The 20,828-nt window shown below is 46.1% G+C and overlaps 3 protein-coding genes across 4 annotated transcripts; all 3 read right to left on the reverse strand.

Moving 5' to 3' along the window:
• Positions 1-4,982: 4,982 nt before the first annotated feature.
• On the reverse strand, positions 4,983-8,329 carry LOC127341768 (uncharacterized). Its single transcript, XM_051367695.2, has 11 exons — positions 7,944-8,329; positions 7,664-7,849; positions 7,447-7,572; positions 7,242-7,375; positions 6,875-6,950; positions 6,502-6,794; positions 6,227-6,413; positions 6,039-6,158; positions 5,710-5,972; positions 5,553-5,628; positions 4,983-5,479 (listed from the first exon to the last, which is right to left on the reverse strand). Exons 1-11 carry the CDS (start codon positions 8,097-8,099, stop codon positions 5,363-5,365), a joined length of 1,734 nt encoding a protein of 577 aa, XP_051223655.2. The 5' UTR covers positions 8,100-8,329; the 3' UTR covers positions 4,983-5,362.
• A 127-nt stretch (positions 8,330-8,456) lies between these two features.
• LOC127341767 (uncharacterized) lies at positions 8,457-20,418 on the reverse strand. 2 transcript variants are annotated; one of them, XR_007875886.1, is made up of 7 exons: positions 20,067-20,418; positions 19,892-19,984; positions 18,903-19,811; positions 17,045-18,814; positions 11,422-11,539; positions 8,624-8,743; positions 8,457-8,525 (listed from the first exon to the last, which is right to left on the reverse strand). XR_007875886.1 is itself a non-coding variant. In XM_051367694.2 (6 exons), the coding sequence occupies exons 1-6, from the start codon at positions 20,344-20,346 to the stop codon at positions 10,175-10,177; spliced, it is 3,198 nt and encodes a 1,065-aa protein (XP_051223654.1). In that variant the 5' UTR covers positions 20,347-20,418; the 3' UTR covers positions 9,231-10,174. The 2 variants fall into 2 exon arrangements, 1 of the variants encoding a protein (XP_051223654.1); XM_051367694.2 differs by lacking the exons at positions 8,457-8,525; positions 8,624-8,743 and adding an exon at positions 9,231-10,202.
• On the reverse strand, positions 14,545-17,038 carry LOC127341769 (uncharacterized). The gene is made up of 2 exons (XM_051367696.2): positions 15,423-17,038; positions 14,545-14,706 (listed from the first exon to the last, which is right to left on the reverse strand). Exon 1 carries the CDS (start codon positions 16,965-16,967, stop codon positions 15,483-15,485), a length of 1,485 nt encoding a protein of 494 aa, XP_051223656.1. The 5' UTR covers positions 16,968-17,038; the 3' UTR covers positions 14,545-14,706; positions 15,423-15,482.
• Positions 20,419-20,828: the final 410 nt, after the last annotated feature.

Genomic DNA, 20,828 nt, shown 5'->3' on the forward strand with positions numbered 1-20,828 from the left:
CTCTCTCTCTCTCTCTCTCTCTCTCTCTCTCTCTCTCTCTCTCTCTCTCTCTCTCTCTCTCTCTCTCTCTCTCTCTCTCTCTCTCTCTCTCTCTCTCTCTCCACCCTATGCCGAAAGGCTACACTGGTACCTCTATAGATCTTCGTCCTGAACGGCCATGCCCCGATGGACTGGTGACTCTGTATGCATGGATACCTATGGATGTATCGTGCCCGCGGCTCGGAGGGATACGTCTAGTTGCGGATCACCTTGTTCAAAATCTTCACCGACTATCTTCCGCACTTTGTTGGTGAGATATTTTCTAGATCTAATCTTATATTACATCTTCATAGATAGATCTTGGGTCATTCACGTATGTCGTTTTTCTGATTTTTATCACGCCCCCCCACACTAAATACGTAGCATAATTAGTATATCTATTTTACCTAGTACTTTCCATGCGGATATCCAAGATAAGAAAGAAAAACAGAAATTATCCATTCCCAAATATATCCCTTGAGGAGATCCAATGAACATGCCAACGGGAAAATTAACCATGGGTGTTGGTTGAAATTTGGCATCTAGTTAATTACCTCATGCTCTAGAATGCGACAATGTTTCCATTCGAGTGTCACACGACGACACATCTAAGGCTAACAAATGACCCAGATTTGTTCATGTCAAGACCCTGATATGACCGGATCTGGGTTAAAACCCTTGCAAAAACGTATTTTCCTGAAAACAAGCTATCAGTAAAATTGTAAAATTTAGAAGCAGCAACAAAGGGAATCCCTCGTTTTCTGTCTCTCCCTCTCCAGCAATGTCGTCATTGAGTAAGGAGTGTGAAGCTGTGCCGCTCATGGTGATGTGTACATGGGGCAAATGCCCGGAGATGTACCTCTCGTACGACATAGCCAGTCACAAGGGCAGGTGCCCCAATAGCGAGTGAAGGCTTTAGTTGGTGCAACAAATAGTAGGGAATCAATATGTATCCTTTTAGTTTAATAGGATGGTATCTCCATAATTAGTATCTAGGTTTTTTTAGTCATTTCCAAGTTTGTTAGGATTCTGGCCTTAGGCAAATAATGTCTTTTTCGTGTACGTGGGCTATTTGATGCTTGCCTCTAAACCCATACGAGCAATCAATAAAGAATCAGATCTATCATCTAACCAACCCACGCTACCTCTTCCTTTGCCTCTCTTGCGCAACTAGCCCTCTACAACGGAAGTCATGCTACAAAGGTCCAGGGGTTCGGCGTAAACCCATTACGTGACACCCGTACGGATGGACGACACGAATGTCGTGACGTCGTTCATTCTCATAATGCCTCCCATGGGCATTGATTACTTTGGGTTCTTTGATAGCTTCTTTGGCACCTACTCCACGAAGCACCTAGCAGCAGCTACACATTATTGTTGTCATGGGGATCCATGATGAGCTGGTCGACAAATCACTGCAATTCCTGCAATTTCTTGATGACCTCGAGAGTGGTGTACCCGCCGGCTCCCTAGATGTCTTCACGCTGGTCGTAGAGAAGTACCTCATGCTCTCTAACCGCGGAGTGACCTGCAGGACCATGATCTACTGAAGCAAGGTGGTTGTGGTAATGCTTCCTATTTTTCTAATTTCTCTTACATCTAGAAAATTTAGAGGCTAGATCTAGTTACCCTCACTCCCTTCGTGTTTCGATCTTCAAGTTTTAAGATACATGTGACATGTAATGGAAAAAGTTGCTTAGGGTACGTATGACCTTGTATTTTTTTGGATTCTTGAGATAAATATACAAGATTTCTTCCAAAATCCTTGTTATGCAGTTCCATGTAAACATAAATTCTAGAGGCTAAGAAACTTAGTTAATGAAAATTATGACCTTACCAGCATGTTTGGTTCAGGGGAGTTGGGACGGGGGAATGGGAGTTTGGAGGGCTCTATCAAGTCTCCTGTTTGTTTGAGGGTCTTGGGAATTTACATAGGACTAGCAAAAGTGCCCGTGCGTTGCACCGGGAGTGAAAAAACTTTTTGTCAGCACTATCCAAAATTTACCCCAAAGTCAATTAAATCTGTAGGTCATGCCTTTGAAGTGAATCAGAACTGAAATAAAATGGTATTAGCAATATCTTAAATGTGATGAACTTTGAGAAATTTAATTTTCCACTAATTTTGTCTATTCAGTGTACTACGTATAGATATGAGGTGTCTGGTTCATTATAAATTAAATAACATTTAAGTATTTTATCCCACATATAAACATAATTCACATTCATATAAAGGAAATAGCCACATATAATCAAAATAATAAGATTCTGATTTGTTTAATTAAAATGTATGACAAAAAAGTGCAGTAATTAACTTGCATGCTTAATTTATTTCTAATGTCGCAGTACCATGAGTATAATCATTCCTTGTAAGTGATGTCGGTTGTAACGGCCATATTAGTTTCGTTGCTTGTTTTTTCTTTTTTTCCGTCATCATGTCATCATCCATATTTTTCGTTGCTTGTTTTTCTTTCTATCTGTCATCATGGCATCATGCATATTTTGTCCCGTTGCTAAAACACTATTTTATTGCTAAAATTAACTGCCTCTTATTATCTGAAATGAAAACATATCTTTTCTTCTTATTATGATATATAAAAATATTTCAAAATGGCTTTAAAACAAAAATAGAAAAATAATAAAGAAAATGTTCTATAAAAAAAGGGGAGAGACAGCCTGGACGAAACCAAGCTAGGCCCAGCCCGGCTGAAACCCTAAGAGCATCTCCAGTCGCGTCCCCCAAATGAGGTTTGGGGGACCGTGGACAAGAAATGGGGAAAAAAGTTGTCCAGTCGCGTCCCCCAAAGCTAATTAACGCCCCATTTTGTGTTCGGCGTCCCCGGTACATAGAGTCTCTACCGGGGACGCCGGACACAAAAATAGCGTCCGGACGCATGCATGCAGCCCCTAGTCCCCACATGCTAGTCTCTTTCCCCACACTTTCTCTCACCTACTTTTCCCACATGGGGTGGTCCCTTCTATTAAAATGCATGCATCCAGACGCTGTTTGAGGGACGCGGCTGGGAAGGGCCTCTTTTTTGTACAGATTTGTGGTCTCTTTTTGTCCGGCGCGGTCCCAAACGTGCCCCAAATCATTTGTGCCGGACGCTTTTTGAGGGACGCGACTGGAGATGCTCTAAGGGCAACCACAACGCTACACGCTGGATCGTATCTTAACTTGCCAACTCAGGTTGTTTGCTTAGGTGGAATAGCAATTAAGATGAAAGAGAGAAGCATCGTATCTTATTGACGATACCGTATCTTGTTGACTGCATCGAGCTGAATTAATGTTCAGCCCAATCTCCACGTCCGCTCCTGCTAGCATTTTCACCATGGGCTTGTCCTCAACCAATCATTGACCCATGCCAAAGCTGCTATAATTAATAGCTGGATCTACTTGTAGATACAGCCCATTGCTAACTTACGTATCTAATTTAGCATGCAATGAGTTACGCAGCTACCGTCGTCGCCGTCGCGCAAGGCGGCGCCACTCCGCCCAGCAAACTATCATACGTTTTTGCAGAGTGTTTTCCATGTGCGTAGCACATAATTCCACTCCTTCAATCTTGCATCATATGGGCCAACTCCCACAATCCCTCCTTTCCGTTAATATTGCACCCAATCAGCATGCATAGAGGTTTAACTCCGCCCCAGCAAACTATCATACGTTTTTGCAGTTCCACTCGTTTAATCTTGCATCATATGGGCCAACTCCCACAATCCCTCCTTTCCTTTAATCTTGCACCCAATCAGCATGCATAGAGGTTTAATTAGGCTCCAACTCAAACACCGCTCCTTGTTGATTCAGGGGTCGGCTTGCTGATGCTGTAGCCAGTTCGGAAGCGTATATAAATCGGTAGTTCTGGACATAAGGGAGCAGGGTGGGACTAAAAGACGAGTCGTACCAGTTCTTGATTCCACGAGCGATGCGATGGTCGAAGCGGCCTAGTTCGATTGATGTTGGTGCACAGGCCTGTACGCACCTCTGGGCCGGCTCGCGCTGCAAGCCACTCAGATTGGACCAGGTCGCTCTCTATCCTCTCTCTCCTGTGAGCCCCCGCCGCGGAGAGCAAGTCGTCCATTGACAACGCCAGGTCGCTCGATGCGAGTAGCCCCGCCGCCTCTAATCTCTCCCGTGAGCCCGCACCTCTTCCTTTCATCTTCCATAGCGCGCCTCCTTGCTCGGCTCTGGCGGAGCGCCCGAGCTCCCTCTCCTCTCTCCTCTCTCTTCTCTTACTCATCTCTCTCTCCCCTGCTCCCTGCCAAGCGCCGGCCGCAGCCTGCCGTTCTGAGCGGTGCTGCTGGACTATAACCTGCTCGCGCATACTCGCGACTGCGAGCTCGGCTGCCAGCCGTGGAGAGCACTTCCTCCATTGACAACGCCGCCTCACCCCGCGCAGGAGCTCGTAGTAGACCATGTCTAGGCTAATTGACGGCAAGCGTCGCTACTGCCTGCCATTCTGAGCGCTACCGCGCGGCTCTACCCTGCTCGCGTGTACCTTCTCGTGTGTGCTGCGCAGAGGTGTTTCTCGCGGAGGGGGCCTAGCCAGAGGTTGGCCGACGGCGGGAGGTGCGCGCATCGCGCCGGCGCGGCAGAGCTATTCTCTGCTTCTCTCTCGGGTAGAGGAGGAAGGAAAAGGAAAATATAAAACGAAACGGTACGGTACGGTACGGTGGCAATTCCGTGTATTATGCACTTTGGTGGGAGGGTAAAACGGTCCAAAAAAAAGCGTTGACGAAACTTTTTGGCAGAAACCTTAGCTCATTTATTATTAGGTACTAGTTGAATGCCCGTGCGTTGCTACGGCCCCATTGACAGTCATCACACATGTCTTGTAACATGCACGAAGTTCAGGTTCATCACATTACTGAGTTTATTTTCAGCAGTAAGAATACAAATACTCGTCAATGGTGCATGTCTTATCAAACAGATATTTAGATAGTGCTTTAAAATAAAATACCCTAAATTGTGGAAAATGGTACGTGACTTGTATAGAAATATCATCATATTCTGGTTACAGCTATTTTCTCCTAACTTTCATCATCAATGGAGAATGCCATGTCTGGCAGCATAGCAAGTGGGCGCTCTAATATGAGCGGCACACGAGGCCAAATTGATCTGACTAAATGAAAAAATTAATGAGATTCAAAGTTTGAAGAAGCATAATCATCCCGGAATGCCCGTGCGTTGCCACGGCTTTTTTACAATAACTCAATATTGTGTATAAAACTACATCCACGAGGTATTCTAAGAACCTTGTTTGAAGTATATTTGAAGAACAGACGTAACTGACAACATTTGAATAAGATAATAAGCGCTCGACTAATTTTTTCGATCAACTAATATCTACTCCTTGATGCTTCTCAAATATTGGTGTACAATGGCAGGGATATTTTCTTCTGCTTCATTTTCATGACACTTGAGAACATGTATCAAAAAGTTCTTCCGCAACTCGTAACCATCCTGCTTAACAATACTTGTTATTAACATTTCACGTGTAAACAATAAAAATGTGCAAAGTATAATAAATACCCACCGTGCATATTGGATGAACCAATTCTTTACCATTCCATGAGAGCATAATGTAAAACACGAAATAACCTGACGCATTACTGTGGACAAATGCATCATCATTATTTGAATAGTAAAGAAACAGAGTAATACATTTGAGTTTATATTTTAGAGATATTCACCTGTCTGGATTTTCTGGAATACCAACTGGTGATGTACGTGGCCAGGAAAATATATCGGCATCCCAACCAGGTTGTGCTAATGCGAGTGCGTCGCTTAGGTAGATTGCAATTCTTTGTAACTTCAATTGCAAGTTGTGAGATCGAACCATCTTACTCTCTAGAGATGGAAACACCGAAAGAGGATCCAAAATAGATACAGAAGATGCTTGCTTATCAATGGAGAACAAGTTAAAGTGTCCCCTGGATGCATAAGGAAGCAAAACCTTCAAAGAGACAACCATTAGAAACACATAAGAGATAACAACATTGGACAAGTGAATTATCTTTACCAATTTGCGTGAAGAGATTTTGTAGGGTGTCCCGGGCCAACTATCAAACAATGTTGCCGGTGATTGAATATTTGGCTTTACTCGCCACTTGTGACCTCGGGTGGAATCGACCATCGCCGTCTGAGCATTTTCTAATGTACTTAGAAACATAGTGATAACAATGAAAATATGAGATTATAGTAACTTACACAAAAACGTAGATCCATGTAGTGCACATCAGTTTCTACCATCTGCAGGATCTCATCGCATGCCACTATGCGTACTCCCAAGTTGAAACAATCATTGTCCATGGGCCTGTCAACTCTGAGTATTTCCTGGATTTTCTTAAGATTCAAGCCTATAGGATAAGGTTTGGAACTCCGAACCCATTCCTGCCTGTGTGTCAAATGTTAAGAATCATGAAATCACAATAATGCATATTATCACAAGTCATATTCATAACATGTTGAATCGACATGCTTACTCCAAAAGTTTGGCGTCTTGAATCGACATGATGTATTTGCAAAGCTCGTGAACTAACATGCGTGGATCCGTGGGCATCATGTGGACCAGAATAGGACGCTTTTCTTTGACTCTATCATCTTCGGCTACATCGGATGAGTATGGTCGCTTTGGATTCGGCAGCACCACAATATCAGAATCAGATCCATTTTCTTCTTTGTCAGATTGTGCGTATATCGGGCTACCTTTTATCTTATTCAGTTCTGAATCATACAATATGGCAGCTAATTTTGGTCGGAATTCATTCATATCTTCCTACATAATAAGCCAAATTTGGTAAGGTAATAATTTAAGATGCAAGCTACTAAGGATGTGATCGTGATAGAGAAAAGAACCTGTATGACATGGTCAGTCAGCATATCGCCCGTCCAATATTCCATAAAATTTATCATGAACAACCCACATGATGCACTACAAGGGATTACCGAATGTTGTGTTAATATTTAATTTAGGCCCCTCAACATAAAGGAACTATGTGGACATGTAATAAGGTTCATCCTAACTATATGTATGCATCGACTTATGTAAATGTTCAAGCGGTTTGTTGGATATAAAATACATTACAGTTTTAAGCAAGATATATTTAGAGGTTCATCCTAGCAATCTGTATGCATCGACTTATGTAATTGTTCAAATATACTTACAAACATTTGTATGCATCGACTTACGGACAAATAAAGTTTTAATGGTTTTTCGGCATACCCATCAGTCTGCATAGGCTCTGGAAACTGTTCTATAACTGGCCATTTTGTAACATTGAGATCATGCCACTTTTCACCTATGTTAAAGTCCTTTTTTTGGGATGCGATCTTCAGATGCTTCTCAAGTCCTCTCAACTGTAATATAGTAAAGACTGAGAAAGACATAATGCAATGTCAAGAGGAAGACATGAGTATTAAGTACTTACTGTAAGAGTGACGTCATTCCGTTTTACAACAGCACCAAGTGAGTCTAGCACTTGAATCACACATTTTTTCGCGTTGACAACTATTACATACCAATGAGAGGCAGTAACGTTGATCGGAAGGAAGACCTGAAGTGAAAATCATGTAAGATTTAGTCAGAGCAACATTTAGGTAATAAGAAAACTAAATAAGGTCTGCATACAGTAACCTAAGTTTTACCATGTCATTCTTCAAATACTTATCCATCCGTTCCACAATGCGGCGATGATCTGATGGGTCTATCTCACGTTCTCCATGTCTCTTTAGCCGGCTGGATACGAACGTGCTTTCTAGGTGCACCCTTCCACCGGCTCTATCCCGGAGATGACCACGGTCACTTATACAATATATGTAAGCATTTATGACCTATAATTTTGTGCATAGAATATGTTTAGAATTATATACATAGTATTTATTAGTATTTATTTAAGTAGGACAGTCTTCATGCAGTTTGACTTACACCATCGTGCAAGAACATGCCATCTTGCGTAAGGCATCTTAAGTCATTGTTTGATAACAACGCATCACCGATGTCCACAAACTTGGTATTTTTTGGTGCAGACATGATTAACTTGACAACATCTATATCTTCGGAAGTGCAGACATAATCTTGCATATAATATGGCAGTGTGCCACAAAATAGTTAGGTCAGAAAATAATGCAGCACAACGAAGAGAATAATAACCGCAAATGAAGTACGAACCTTGTGGGATAACCATTTTGTTTGCTTTCTTGGGTTTGTTATGTTGTAAATTGGTCTTCCGCCTCTTTTCGTCCTTTAGTGGTGTAACATCCGACAAATTTTCAGTGTGTTCCAACATCGCCTCAGGGCATATGTCCATGGGTAGTCTCATAACATCGACAGAATCCATATGTTTCCTGTTGGCGATCTGCAGAAGTGGAACAATATCGAGTTAAAATTTAAATATGGGCATATGCAACATGCATAGAGAATACATCTGTTTGTATGAACCTCATTTGGTTGTGTAGAGTCAGCAGGTCGTTTCGAAGCATCGACGGAATCCATGTGGGTTCCCATGATCTAAAACAGTGAGACATAATATAATTGAAATATAATTAGTACATGAGAATGTGCAACATGCATAGGAACCCAAAAGAAAACAATTAAATGAGGTGCACCTCCATCGGTTGTGCAGAACTCGATGAACCTTCAGTCCGTCCCAACATCCTGGCATCGAGGCCTTCATCTGTTGATTTATGTGGATCTTCAACAGAATTCATCGGGTTTTCGCTTTTGATCTGCAAAAGTGAAACATATGTGCTGAGGATATGCTATTGTCTGGACAAGAACAAGTCCTATTACAATAAAAGCTACCAATGGAAAAAAAACTTACACCTCAAGCTACACCAATATACACATTTATGATAAAAGAAAAATAACACTAAACAAACTTTGTGCCTGAAGTTTTCGCTTGTTAGAAGTTGCTCATGAGCTCGGTGTGGCGATCGGTTGCCAAGTCGCAACCCTGACATTTAGTTATCTCGGGTTGCCGATGGGAACTACACGCGCACTGTACAAGAGCTGATGCCCCTAGTTTGTGCACTCGAAGGAGGCTATCCAGGGTGGTAGACCGACATATGTCAATGCTGCAATCATGCTGGGTGTGGGAAAGTTGTAATTAAATAGATTTAAATAATGTAAACACTCCTTTTTAAAATAAAAGTAAACAGTAGGAGGCTCTCCTTGTGTAATCTCTCAAAAAACGTTATGCTTGAAAAACAACAGTAGCTAGAATAAATAATGACATTAATTGGCATCACTTCAAATGCACATATATTAAATCTGTTTGGAACTCTTACATTTTAACATTACAAAATGGTCCTAAGAAGTAAGGTTCAACTTGTGTAACAAATTCACTAAGACGCAAATGGTGGTCGATCAATCTAATCACTTGTTGAGAAGAGCATGGTAGGTCCTGGTGCTTATGGTCCTACGTTGATGGGGTGGAGTGTTCCCCGTGGGAGTATCCTCCTCCTCAGAGACGATCTCTAACTCCTCTCCATTTGGCATAAAAGCAATGCGCTCCTCTGGATCTTCTTCTTCATTCTGCGTATCCTGGTCATGTGGGACTGCTGGGGTCTCCTTAGGCGTCATTGCATTCTTCAGTTCAGTGATCTCAGTATCTCTCGCAATCAGCTTGTCATCCATATCACAGAGCTCCATGGTCAACTCTGTATTTCCCCGCTTCAGCTTCTCTATGGTAACCCTCAAATTCTCATTCTTTCTCATTTCAGCAGTAAGGCTTTCCTCTAAGTTGACGATGTGGCACTCCAAGTCCTCCATCTGGATAACCCTGTAATCCATACCTACACGATCTCCAGCAGTCCTGTTGGCTGTCCCATCCTCAAAGCGCCTCCCAAAGGCATAAAAAGAAGAACCCTGAGACATCTCATGTTGGTAAGTCTGCACAGTGCGGGCCAGTGCCTCTTGCATGGCCATCTCTACGCCAATCTCCCAATTGGGGCTCATCTTGTAGAAGACTATATCTTGTGTCTCTGTCCTGACAAGTCGGCCCCTCACATTTCCCTCTATGATCCAACGATGATCTCCAGGTGCCGTGGGTGGTAGTTGCTTTCCCCTGAACTCAGGTGGTGGAAGTCCAAGTGAAGTCGTCAGGGTCGCCAGCTGGTCACCAAAAAGGTCGTCATCACCTTCCTCGGGGGTTGCCATCATAGTGAACTCTCCACAGTCTCCCATCTATATTTTGAAAGCGATAATAGTGTGAGATTTTGAAAAGGACAAGTTACGAGAAAATTGGATAAAAAATGCTGTTGAAAATGGTATGTGGATTGGCTACTACTTCGCCCCCTATCCTGCTTATACAGATATACGTCGTATAACGTATCGATAACCAAAACCTGGAATAAAACGCAGTATACGTACATATGCATAAGAAGCACCCAAAAACAGATTTATATTAAACATTTAAAAAATCATCTTCAATTCAGTGCACTGATAACCGCTCTATAGCAAGCACAAAATGATCTCATATCTTCAGACAAAACCGAAGCAGGCGTGCTTTTATCATTCAAAGCAACCAGCTAATATCTCTACTAAACAAGAGTCTGTCTCACCTAGATGCATCTGTAAACACTACTGTTTAACCAAGTCATGGCTGTGAGGAACGTTAACGAAATATACTTATCCAAACCATTCAGTGAAAAGCCCAACAGCAATCATCTTGTAGTCCTAAATTCAGAACACCTATTGTTCTAGTTCCCATCATATCCCATGTCACAATGTCAATACACAAATAAGTAGCAGGATGAGTGTTGTTGGTTCGACAGTATCAGCGCCCTATACTGATGACATATGCACTCAGATACTAAACTTAATGTATATATTAGAAATGATCAAAACAAAACACCACTTCATGCTACACTGAACAGAGGGGCAAACACATGTGTTGGATGTTGCTTTGAGCTGCCGGGGCAAACTGTAATCTACAAGTGCGATGGCTGAGTATTAGTTTTTTTTTTTTTTGGATAAGCCTAGAAGCTGACAAGTGGTAAAGTGCATATAAGGAACTATATGGTTTCTTTTAGCATATCAGATTGAAGTAATGAACCACAAAAGAACAAATGATATTTTTATTCGGTGATGAAGAAAGCAATAGATCTTGACTATGCTATTAGCATATCAGTTTGAGGTATCACTTTCAAATGAATCTCTTCAATGGAGTGGTTTGCCAATACGCACCAAAACTAAGTGCATCACTCAATTGTTGGCATACCAGGTGTACCACAACCTCTAATTTCGAATTGACCTTGTGGACTCTAGTTTGAGCATTTAGGCTTCTCTGTCAGACATGTTTGTGTATAGTTTAAAGAATAATCTAGGAGATGATTTGAAATGTCTTTCCATGCTTCCAACAGCAAAAGACTTGAGGCCTACTGAATACACAGATGTTTATTACCTCCTTGAGCAGCAGAAGGAAGCGGATTCGAGCAGCACGCTGCGGAAGCAGAACTCCTTCGTGTATGATGTAGTCGACTCTGTGCGATGGTACACTGCCCTGGAATCACCGCCTCCACCTGCACTCATAAATATAAGTCATACTCAAAGAGAAAGCAGCGCGTTGGGGGAGATGCACGGAGACGATGTGGAGGAGTGAAGCAGACCAACACTTCGTCAGCCAAAGATGCGGCGTCAGGAGGATGAAGACGTTCTGTGCACGCCCTCCTGTCTTGCTGGTGGGGGACGGCGCGGCAGCGGGGCCACTGTCGGCGGCGTCGTGCCGGTTCTGCGCTCGGAGGTATCCCGGCGGCGGCAGCTGGTCGGTCGCCGGATTCGAGAGCGCTGACGGAGAGGCCAGAGGAGAACAAGGGTGGGGAGGGCTTTGAGGATACTGTACTGGTCGAGGTGGTAATCACCACGACCTCCACGATTTGCAGTTGCCGCCCATGGAGCTGACCGGCGGTTGCCATGGATTGACCCGCACGGGTTTTGGGCGGCGGTTCTGAGGCGTCACAGGAGGTTTCGGTTCGAGTCGCGGTCTCGCGGAGGGGATCAAGGTTTGATTGCCGCGGAGAAGAGAGAGAAGCAGATGCCAGAGAAAAAAAACTATCCCAAGCCCTATGTAGGTTCAGAACAGAGGTCAAATACTATCTGATAGTTTTACTGTGATGATTATATGGCAGTTAGGGCATCTCCACCGGCGCAACCAAGAGCGTTTTGGGGGCCGGTAGCGAACATGGGTTCACCGGCTAGTTTTCGAACCCAATAGAAGCGCCGGTAACCCCGTGCCGGTCCCTTGGCGAAGGGCGCGAATCGTGCGCGCCGGCGCCTCGCGGCACGACGGTTTTCGCGGGTGGGAGCGCCTTGTCAGCGAGAGGACGCGGCGGTTCGCATCGGAAACGACGCGGGGAGGTTGGTCGTCGGCATTAATGGCCTCCCGCGCGGAAATCCAAGCGGCGACGAGGGCGGCGAGTGGCCACGCGGCGTCCAACTACCTTACCCACGCACCTTCAATGCGCGTCCGCCGCCTCCCTTAAAACCTCACTGGCGCGCACTTCTCTCTTTTCCCCGTCTTCCAACCCTAGCCGCCACCGTCCAACCGCCGCGCAAACCGCCCACGCACGAAACGACGATGGCGCAGCACGACGAGGCGGGCGGCAGAGGCGACGGCGTGCTCCGCTCGTTGCAACTCAGTCTCGACGAGGCCGATGTACTGTACTGGCACCGTGTCCCCGTGCCAGTACAGTACAACCTGCCGCACCGCTGGCACGTCTCCAACGCCGGCATCGCCGTGCCGCCATCGCCACCGACAGGACCGCATACGCGAGCCCTCGCGAGGGAACGGCGGATCCTAATGACGCCGACGGAGAGGAACTTCCCGGACAACGCGGTCGACAACCCGGCCAGGCAGCGGCGTTTCGAAGATGAGCGCGTCGTCGAGCTCGCGCGGGCGGCCGATCACTCGCGCGGGTGGCAGATCGCTCGCGCGGCCGCTTCAACATCGTCGGCCGCCGTGCCTGGTGGTACGGCCACGATGTCGACATCACACTGCGCCAGTACGGCTTCTGCCAGCGCGTCCGCGGCGACAGGCCACAGGACCCGCTATATTTCCCGCAGGCGGCGTGCATGGTGCCGGTGGCGCCGACTTTGCAGAGAGCGCCGGAAAGGACCGTGGCGACCGGAAGCTCGCGCACCGGATCATCGTCAGCCATCGCTCGCACGCGCTCGGCCGCGCCTCCTTCCGGAGGCGTCTTCATCCGCGACGAGGCAAGGCGCGTGTCTTCTGCTCTGGCCCGTCGGACGACGGGGTCGGGCCACCGCCGCGTCAAGGAGGAGGACGCCAGCGCCTCGCCACCACTTCCACCGGCCAAGAAGAAACAATGGTGGGAGATGGACGCGCGGGCGGCCCTCCCCCTCGGCGATGACCCGGAGGAGTTCCCCGGCCAAAGCTTCATCGTCGGCCTCTCCGTCGACGAGGACTACCGGAAGATCGTGATGGACCCGGCAGGTGGCGGTGTGGTCCGCCAGGGATCACGGTGCCAACTTCGTCGACCTCGCTGAACCATCGGAGGTGCCGGTGCCAAAGGAGGAGAAGGCCGACGAGGACGACAGCTGGTCCTTCGGGGCATCCAGCGATGACGGCGACGACCTGGACTTCAGCGCCTTCGACTCCCGGCGCAGCTAGATGTTTTTTAGTTTTTAGTTTAAATTCACGTTAAATTTATACAAATTTCATTCGAATTTCGTATGAATATCGTTTTAAAAATATGATATTAACTTTCAAAATCTATTTAGGGGCCGGCGCCTATTTAGGGGCCGCCGATGAAGATGCTCTTACACGTTTACCTTAATTGAACGCCGCTCCTCGAGTTCAATTAGGTATTCTGCAGTTCCCGCTTCAGCTTTGGTGGTATAGTCGGCCGAAGCTCCATTCTCCATGTCCTTAGGTGCATCTGAAATATGCATACTTACGAATTAGAGTCTAGAACTGCAAGTTATTTGCAGTGCCAGTAGTTCATACAATCATTGCCCCAAGGAGGCAGTGCCGCAGTGCCATGGCATCAGGTGTTGCTGTTGTGGTGTAGTGCGACGGAGTTGTTGTGGTTCACGGGGTTGGGTCGGTTGACTGAAGAGCTAGTGGTGAGCTGTGTCCACAAACTGAAATTGATCAGTATTGGCACCAGGTGAATCATGTTTTCAATGGCATCAGTCGTATCACGTGGATGCATCAATTTGTCAGTGGCATCACTTGGATGCATCAGTTATTCAATATATCTTACCTAAAAATTACTTTTGAAACATGTGGTCGCATGCCACTGACAAATTAATACAGTTGCTTTTGAAACATGTGGTAAACGTCGCATACATTTTGAAACAGAGGAAACATTTTAATGTAGCTAATCAACAACGAATTTCTGTATCACCTTCTCACAAGATGAGAACCAGAAAAGCAAATCATAAATCTTAACATCATCAGCATGGATGCTAAAACCGAGTCCATTGGCATTTGAAGGTTTCTCAGCAGCATCCATTACACTTCATCATCAGTACTTGTAGACATTCAGGAATCTTTGAACTACCTCCAGATTCAGTTCTTTGTATATCTCCACAAGTAGACACAATCTTGTAAGATCTCCCAAAAAAACAGAGACTGCAATATTTTTTGAAAACGAGAGGCCAGTACAAGCTTGTTGTGAGCTTCTTCAAATGTCTTGCAGAACAGTTCTGGCTTTCTTGCTCCAACCTGAGACAGTGAATCATGTTGATGTTTAGTATGCAATCAGTTATCAAGCAGCAGAGTAACATAGTCATTAAATTGTAACCCCATGTATGTTATCTATTCCATCTACTGCCGCAAAACTACAATTGTAATTATATTCAGTACTCTGCAGCAACGACCCATTCTTTGGTAATCTTTTGAGCTCATAAACTTCACTAAATAATTGTGACAAGATTATACAAAAAAAAATAATGCGGGGCCGAAAGAAATAAATTAATCTGCAAAAAACACAATATATTAAAACTATTTTGTTTACATATTCAAACTTGCAATTGGCTTTCAACTATTGTCTATACATTCATTCTTGTGTCAGGTTGTTAGCTAGTCTTTAACTTCTAGAGATCAGGTGCTAGATGTATTTTAGAAGCACCTTAATTCTTACAGCACATATCACATGTTATATTACTATCTAATTTGAATTTGAGATGTCGAGGCAGAGGTATGAGGTCCAAGGATGAGTATTCTGTGCAAAATGGCATGGTTAAAAACAAGTTAAATAAAATAAAATAATATAAGAATCCAAGTGCGCATATTTGCAGATATATAAATATGGGAATATCACGGACACACTCAAGAATGATAGTAACTTCTCTAAAAGAAATGATAGTAACTTATGATAGAAAATCAACTTATACTGCAATCATCTGATACCAAGCAGGAGTCAGTGGTACAATTCTTACCTTTACAGAAGTGGTATATAAGGATCAACAGGGAAGCTGCTCAGATTTTGCCCGGTGACATCAAACAGTAAGGACTTCTTTGTACACTATGTTCTTTGTGGTCGTAACTAAGGACTCAGATCTTTTCCGCTTCTTTGAATTCTTGTTCTGGTTCTTTTCCTGGTCCTTGACAGCGAGAATCTTAATGTTGCTTTTTGCGGTGGCTCTGGACAATGCAACATAGAGCTGACCATGGGAGAATACCGCCTCCGGTAGATACACGCCGACAACTGGGATGGTCTGTCCTTGTGCCTTGTTGATTGTCATGGCAAAGCTGAGCCTGATTGGGAATTGCTTCCTCTTGAATCTGAATGGGAACATTTCGTCATCAGAGGGGCAGAGAGGTATTCGTGGAAGAAACACCCTATCTCCAGCGTGTTGTCCCATCACGATTTCTGCGTCGATGGCGTTCTTCTGGAACCCACGGACAACAAGCCTTGTGCCGTTACACAGCCCATTAGCTGGGTCGATGTTCCTCAGCAGTATAATGGGGCAGTTTATCTTCAGTTTAAGTGCATGCGGGGGTAGCCCATTAGGAGTCAAGCCATTCAGGAACTCGAGAGAGTAGTAGCCATGCGGATCATCTTCGGCACTATCAAAGCTATAGTAGATCTTCTCCTCTCCCTGGAAACGCTCTATCATACGCATGTTTATTACATCGACGTTGTCATTCTTGGTGGAGAGGATTGCTCGAGCCGTCATGTATCCTGGATTGGCCATGTTGTGGTCAAGGGCAGGAAACACATGGTCGATAAGCTTCTCTATATCAGCAGCCTCGCCTGTCGAAGGCACACAAATATCTTCTGGGAGGCGAATGTTGCCTTCCTCATCAGTTTTCTCGGTACCATTGCCTACCCTCAACAAGTAGTCTGCAAACCATCGATCATTATGTGCCCTCATGTTGGTGGTAAGCCTTAGCGGACGCATGCTACTCCAAAGGTACGAACTCTGCAGGGTAGAGTCGATTATCTGACCACGTGACCCTTTCCTGACTACCGGCAGCACCTGCCTAAAGTCCCCACCAAAGACGACGGTCTTCCCCCCGAAAGGTCGGTCTCGTCGGCCCATGATGTCGCGCATGCTGTTGTCTAGTGCCTCAATCGCTTGCCGCTTTGTCATGGTGGCCTCATCCCATAGGATGAGTGAAGCCATCCTCAGGAGCTTGGCTGTTCCACTCTGCTTGGTGAAGTGGCACGAAGTCCCTTCTTCGATGTTAAGTGGGATCTTGAACCTTGAGTGGGCAGTCCTGCCTCCAGGCATGATGGAGGCGGCAACACCCGATGTCGCCGTGGCCACGGCAATCTTTCTCTCCAGTCGTACCCTAGCCAACAACGCTCTGTACAAGAAGGTCTTCCCGGTGCCTCCCGGACCATCGACAAAGAATATACCCCCTTCACCTCCGTCAACTGCCGCTAATATCTCTTCATAAGCAATCCTCTGCTCAGGGTTTAGGGAGGACTCCAGGGATTTGTCTTCCTCAGCAACCTCGATAGTTGTTTCCTCCATAACCTCCCTGGCTTGGCCATCTGTGTTGTCATAAGTCTCATTGATGTCTGGAAGAGGGAATGATTTTATGTCCTTACCCATGGACTCCAGCATGCCCCTGATATCAAGCAACACCTCCTGCTCCACCGCGATTGGGCACATGAGACGTCGCCTGAAGTCATCAGACATCGCCTCCACGTGTCTATCCCAAAGACCGCGCACGTCACCTGGCTCGCAAAATACCAATATCGTTGCAAAGAGCCTCCTCAGCGAGACTGGCATGGCCCACTGCTCTGACTCCGTAAGGCACTCGTCGAGCGTGTTGTCGGCCTCGATGAGACCCCTCCTCTCGGCAGCCACACGAAAGGAATCACATAGCACACCGTCCACAGTTTTTAGATCTTCGAAGGACTGCGAGCCTGGTACATGGTTTAGAAGCACCCTTAGAAAGTACCGCTCCCCCTCAGCAGGATTGGCTGACACAATTCGGCCCACTTGAAAGCTCTTTTCTCTTGGCTTCCAATATTTTGTTTGTTGCCATGTGAACCATCCTGGGAAGTCCTTGTACAGAATATCTCGAGCCCACTCGTGCTCCCGGTTAGCCGCGAAATACTCCGTCAGCATAGACTTCGATGCGTTATCACGGGCGAGGACATCATCCAGGCTCTCTCCTGCTTTGAATGTGACCATGTGCATATTCGGCATATGCAGTTGTAACTGTAGGACTGCTGGGTGGTTCTCACATAGGGTGAAGCCGAATATCCTCCACATCGCCTCCGGTGGAGTAATCCACCTTGCATCAATGAATCTCTTGATCTCGTCTATGTTACCATTGGCATCAGGTTGGTCTATATTGAACGAGGTTTGATCGTGACCCTTGTATATGTACTTATATAGGTACTTGACGGCCTTTATGCTGGAGCAAACCTCCACGTTGATGTGGCAGTTGAACATCCGCAGAAGGTAAGGGTTGTATGGCACAACCCATCTATTGTCCAACATCTGACCGCGGACCTTAGCTGAATGACCGTCTTGCCGTCTCCGATAAACGGGATAGGAGTCCTTCCCCTGTACGGTGGTCTCATTGAACTCCCGTGGGTACCTGCACTTGCACGTACCATCTTGCATGCACACATTGTTGGGCTTCAGGACACCGCATGGGCCGTGCATCATATGCTTCACAACCATGGCGTAGAGCTCCGGGTACTTATGCTTGTCTGGGAGCTCAGCGGATATGACACGGTCGTACTGTTCTGGCACAACAAGCTTATATGTTGAATCCATGATCAACAGGAAATGGGCATGTGGGAGGCCTCTCTTCTGGAACTCTACCACATAGACATACGCCTTCACAACACCCAGGATATGGTTCTTGGTTAGCATATCTTTCATCGTCTCCAGCTTGGCCCTAAATACTCTAGCCACAAGATCAGGTCGGTCCTGCGGGGTTTGTCCTGGAAGCAGCTCATCCAGTATCTCCTGCCAGTTTGGGTTGCAGGTCATCGTCAGGAAGATATCAGGCTTGCCGTACGTCTGCACCAATGCCATGGCATCCATATGCCTCTTCTTCATGTCTCTGTTGCCCCCTTGGAACGACCACGGGAGAACTGTCCTAGTGCCAACAGCGCTCGCTCTTGTCTCCCCGGCCGTGATGCTATCAACAATGCCTTTGTATAAGTCAGCACGTATCTCTGGCTGGTGGTTCCTGATCCATGCTAACCTGCATCCCTCAATCTTTATGTACATGTCAACCGCCCACTGTTGGAACAGGCGCCCTCCATGCAGTATGGGGTTGAATATGGCGGGACGTGTTTGTAGCCTATAACAATAGTAGTCCCTGACGGAGACGCATAAACGACCACCCCCCTCTGTGCGAAGGATTGTAAAATGAAAGTTAGAAAATATAAGAGAAGGATTAATTCTATAAACAATGCACAACATCTTAGAAAGGCGAACCTGAATCATCATTACGGCCCCGTCTTGGTAGTTGCGCAACATGCCACGGCACATCAAGTTTAGGGAGATTCGGATGCCAACCAAGTTCCCCCTTCGGGAAGAAGAGGGGATACGAGAGCGGGTCATAGCACCCATGTGTGGCTTGTATGCTATACCTCTCATTGTTGTTCCCACAGAGGGTAATGCTACGCTTGAACCTATTTGTCAGATCACTGCCCTCGACCCAGATGGCAGCCACCTCCGATGAGACAGGCAGATTGTATCTCCGTTGGTCCAGCTTCTGGTCGGTGTTCAATTCTATCCGGTAATCCTCGAGTTCGTCCCTATGGGCCCCCATACTCCTAAGCTGCTCGGAGTAGGGGTTTCCTTTCATGATGTTTACCAAATTATGGACAACCTCTTGGTCCAGTTGCGCGGTGGCTTCCTTCCGGTGGGTCAGGCTGGGGTCATCGTCGTAGAAGTACAGCTGCAGATGTTCTGGACGAGAGCCTGGCCCGAACGAATGCACGTTGCGGTACACACTGCCACTCGCTCGGAATGTGTAAACACCAGACCTCATGTTCGTGCAGTTGTTGTCAAGGTTGACACCAAGGGTTGTGAAGGCGAAGTGGCCGTTGAAGAATCGGATGCTCTCCCGAAAATGTCGAGAGTCCGCATCCGCGCTAGACCATAACCTCATCAGCTCTGGGATTGGTTCTGATTCAGCTAGCTTTATCTGTCCATTTCGACAACAGAAGCCATCGGTCTCACGCTCAAACTTCTTGGCCTTGCAGTGTAAGCAATTCGGGACTTTCTTCAGTATGTGTGTGCTCTCTGGGAGGTTGGAGTACACAAAGTCGAAAGGATCGATAGAACCCATGTCAGACGAGTCCGTCGGCTCATGGAGGTCCGTGTCATCAGCGCTAGAACCTACAGCCATCGTGTGTCACAGCATGATGTGTATCTTAAATCGTAAGAAAGAGGGCAAGTGGAAAGGTTGGTGAATATACCTTCAGCATCATATAGGTAGTACTCGTCGTCCATGAGGTCGTCGGGGACAGCATTCTCGTCCATGAGTCTACTAAGGAAGGCCTCTTTGTCATCTGTAATGTCCTCGAGCCCATAAGTAATGGCTAGATTAGATGAGAATTAACATATGAGGCAGAGTAAAGATGGAAGAATCACCTTCGGTTCCAATGGTGTAGTCCGACGTGCTCCATGAAGGAGAGATAGGAGGTGAAGCATCTCCCTCTTTGGCGAGGTTTCCCGTTGCCAAAGAAGCTGCATTTGGGCACGGCATTGCGATCGAATCGGCACAAGGGGTGTTCCGCCTTGCCATGGCATTTGCCCTGCGCTTAGCTAGCAGCGCCTGCCTCTCATATTCAGGTATGCTCTGCCTCCGTGCTCTTCTGTTGGCATTCATCTCTTGCCTCTCTTGTGGTGCTATATTTTGTCTAGACTTCATTCGACGTGCGTTATTTTTCTGCCTCTCTTCTGCGGAGATATTTTTCTTGTTAGCACTTTGTCTTGCGTTCCTCTCCTCGAGCACTTTGTTTTGTCGAGCTGCTCTTCTACGTGCATTAATCTCCTCTTTTTGCTCGGTTGTCAAGCTATTTCGCCGAGCTCTATCTCGTTCACGTCTTGCTCGATTTCTATCTTCTGCAGTGTTTGCGATTGGTTGCCTTTGGTCTGCCATCACAGTAGCTGAACTTCGTGTGACATCATTGCCATGTTTACTACCTGTATGGTGTACCACATTTACAAAGATAATTAGGCGTGAAACCAGGTGGCAACATTATACTGTGCTACCAGACGGAGTGTATACCATTTGAACCTTCGCCCTGTAGTATCACGGTGTTGGCAAGGTTGCTTTGAAATTCAGTTGAGTACGGAGTAAGGAATTCAGTATGTCCCTCTTCTTCGTCGGACGATGAAATAACTGGAGTG

This window comes from Lolium perenne, chromosome 3 (genome assembly GCF_019359855.2).
Source record: "Lolium perenne isolate Kyuss_39 chromosome 3, Kyuss_2.0, whole genome shotgun sequence".
Taxonomy (NCBI): domain Eukaryota; kingdom Viridiplantae; phylum Streptophyta; class Magnoliopsida; order Poales; family Poaceae; genus Lolium; species Lolium perenne.

Bases quoted from the DNA above. Each gene is read 5' to 3' on its own strand.
- LOC127341768 (XM_051367695.2), bottom strand. From the start codon at position 8,099: ATGCAAGATTATGTCTGCACTTCCGAAGATATAGATGTTGTCAAGTTA. The intron at 6,951-7,241 runs GTATGCCGAAAA...AATCCCTTGTAG, and splicing joins GAGCCTATGCAGACTGATGG to TGCATCATGTGGGTTGTTCA. The intron at 5,629-5,709 runs GTGAATATCTCT...ATTTGTCCACAG, and splicing joins ATTCCAGAAAATCCAGACAG to TAATGCGTCAGGTTATTTCG.
- LOC127341769 (XM_051367696.2), bottom strand. From the start codon at position 16,967: ATGGAGGAAACAACTATCGAGGTTGCTGAGGAAGACAAATCCCTGGAG.
- LOC127341767 (XM_051367694.2), bottom strand. From the start codon at position 20,346: ATGAAGTCTAGACAAAATATAGCACCACAAGAGAGGCAAGAGATGAAT. The intron at 18,815-18,902 runs GTTCGCCTTTCT...TCCTTCGCACAG, and splicing joins GGGCCGTAATGATGATTCAG to AGGGGGGTGGTCGTTTATGC. The intron at 11,540-17,044 runs GTAAGGACATAA...TTATGAGTGCAG, and splicing joins GGGCATGCTGGAGTCCATGG to GTGGAGGCGGTGATTCCAGG.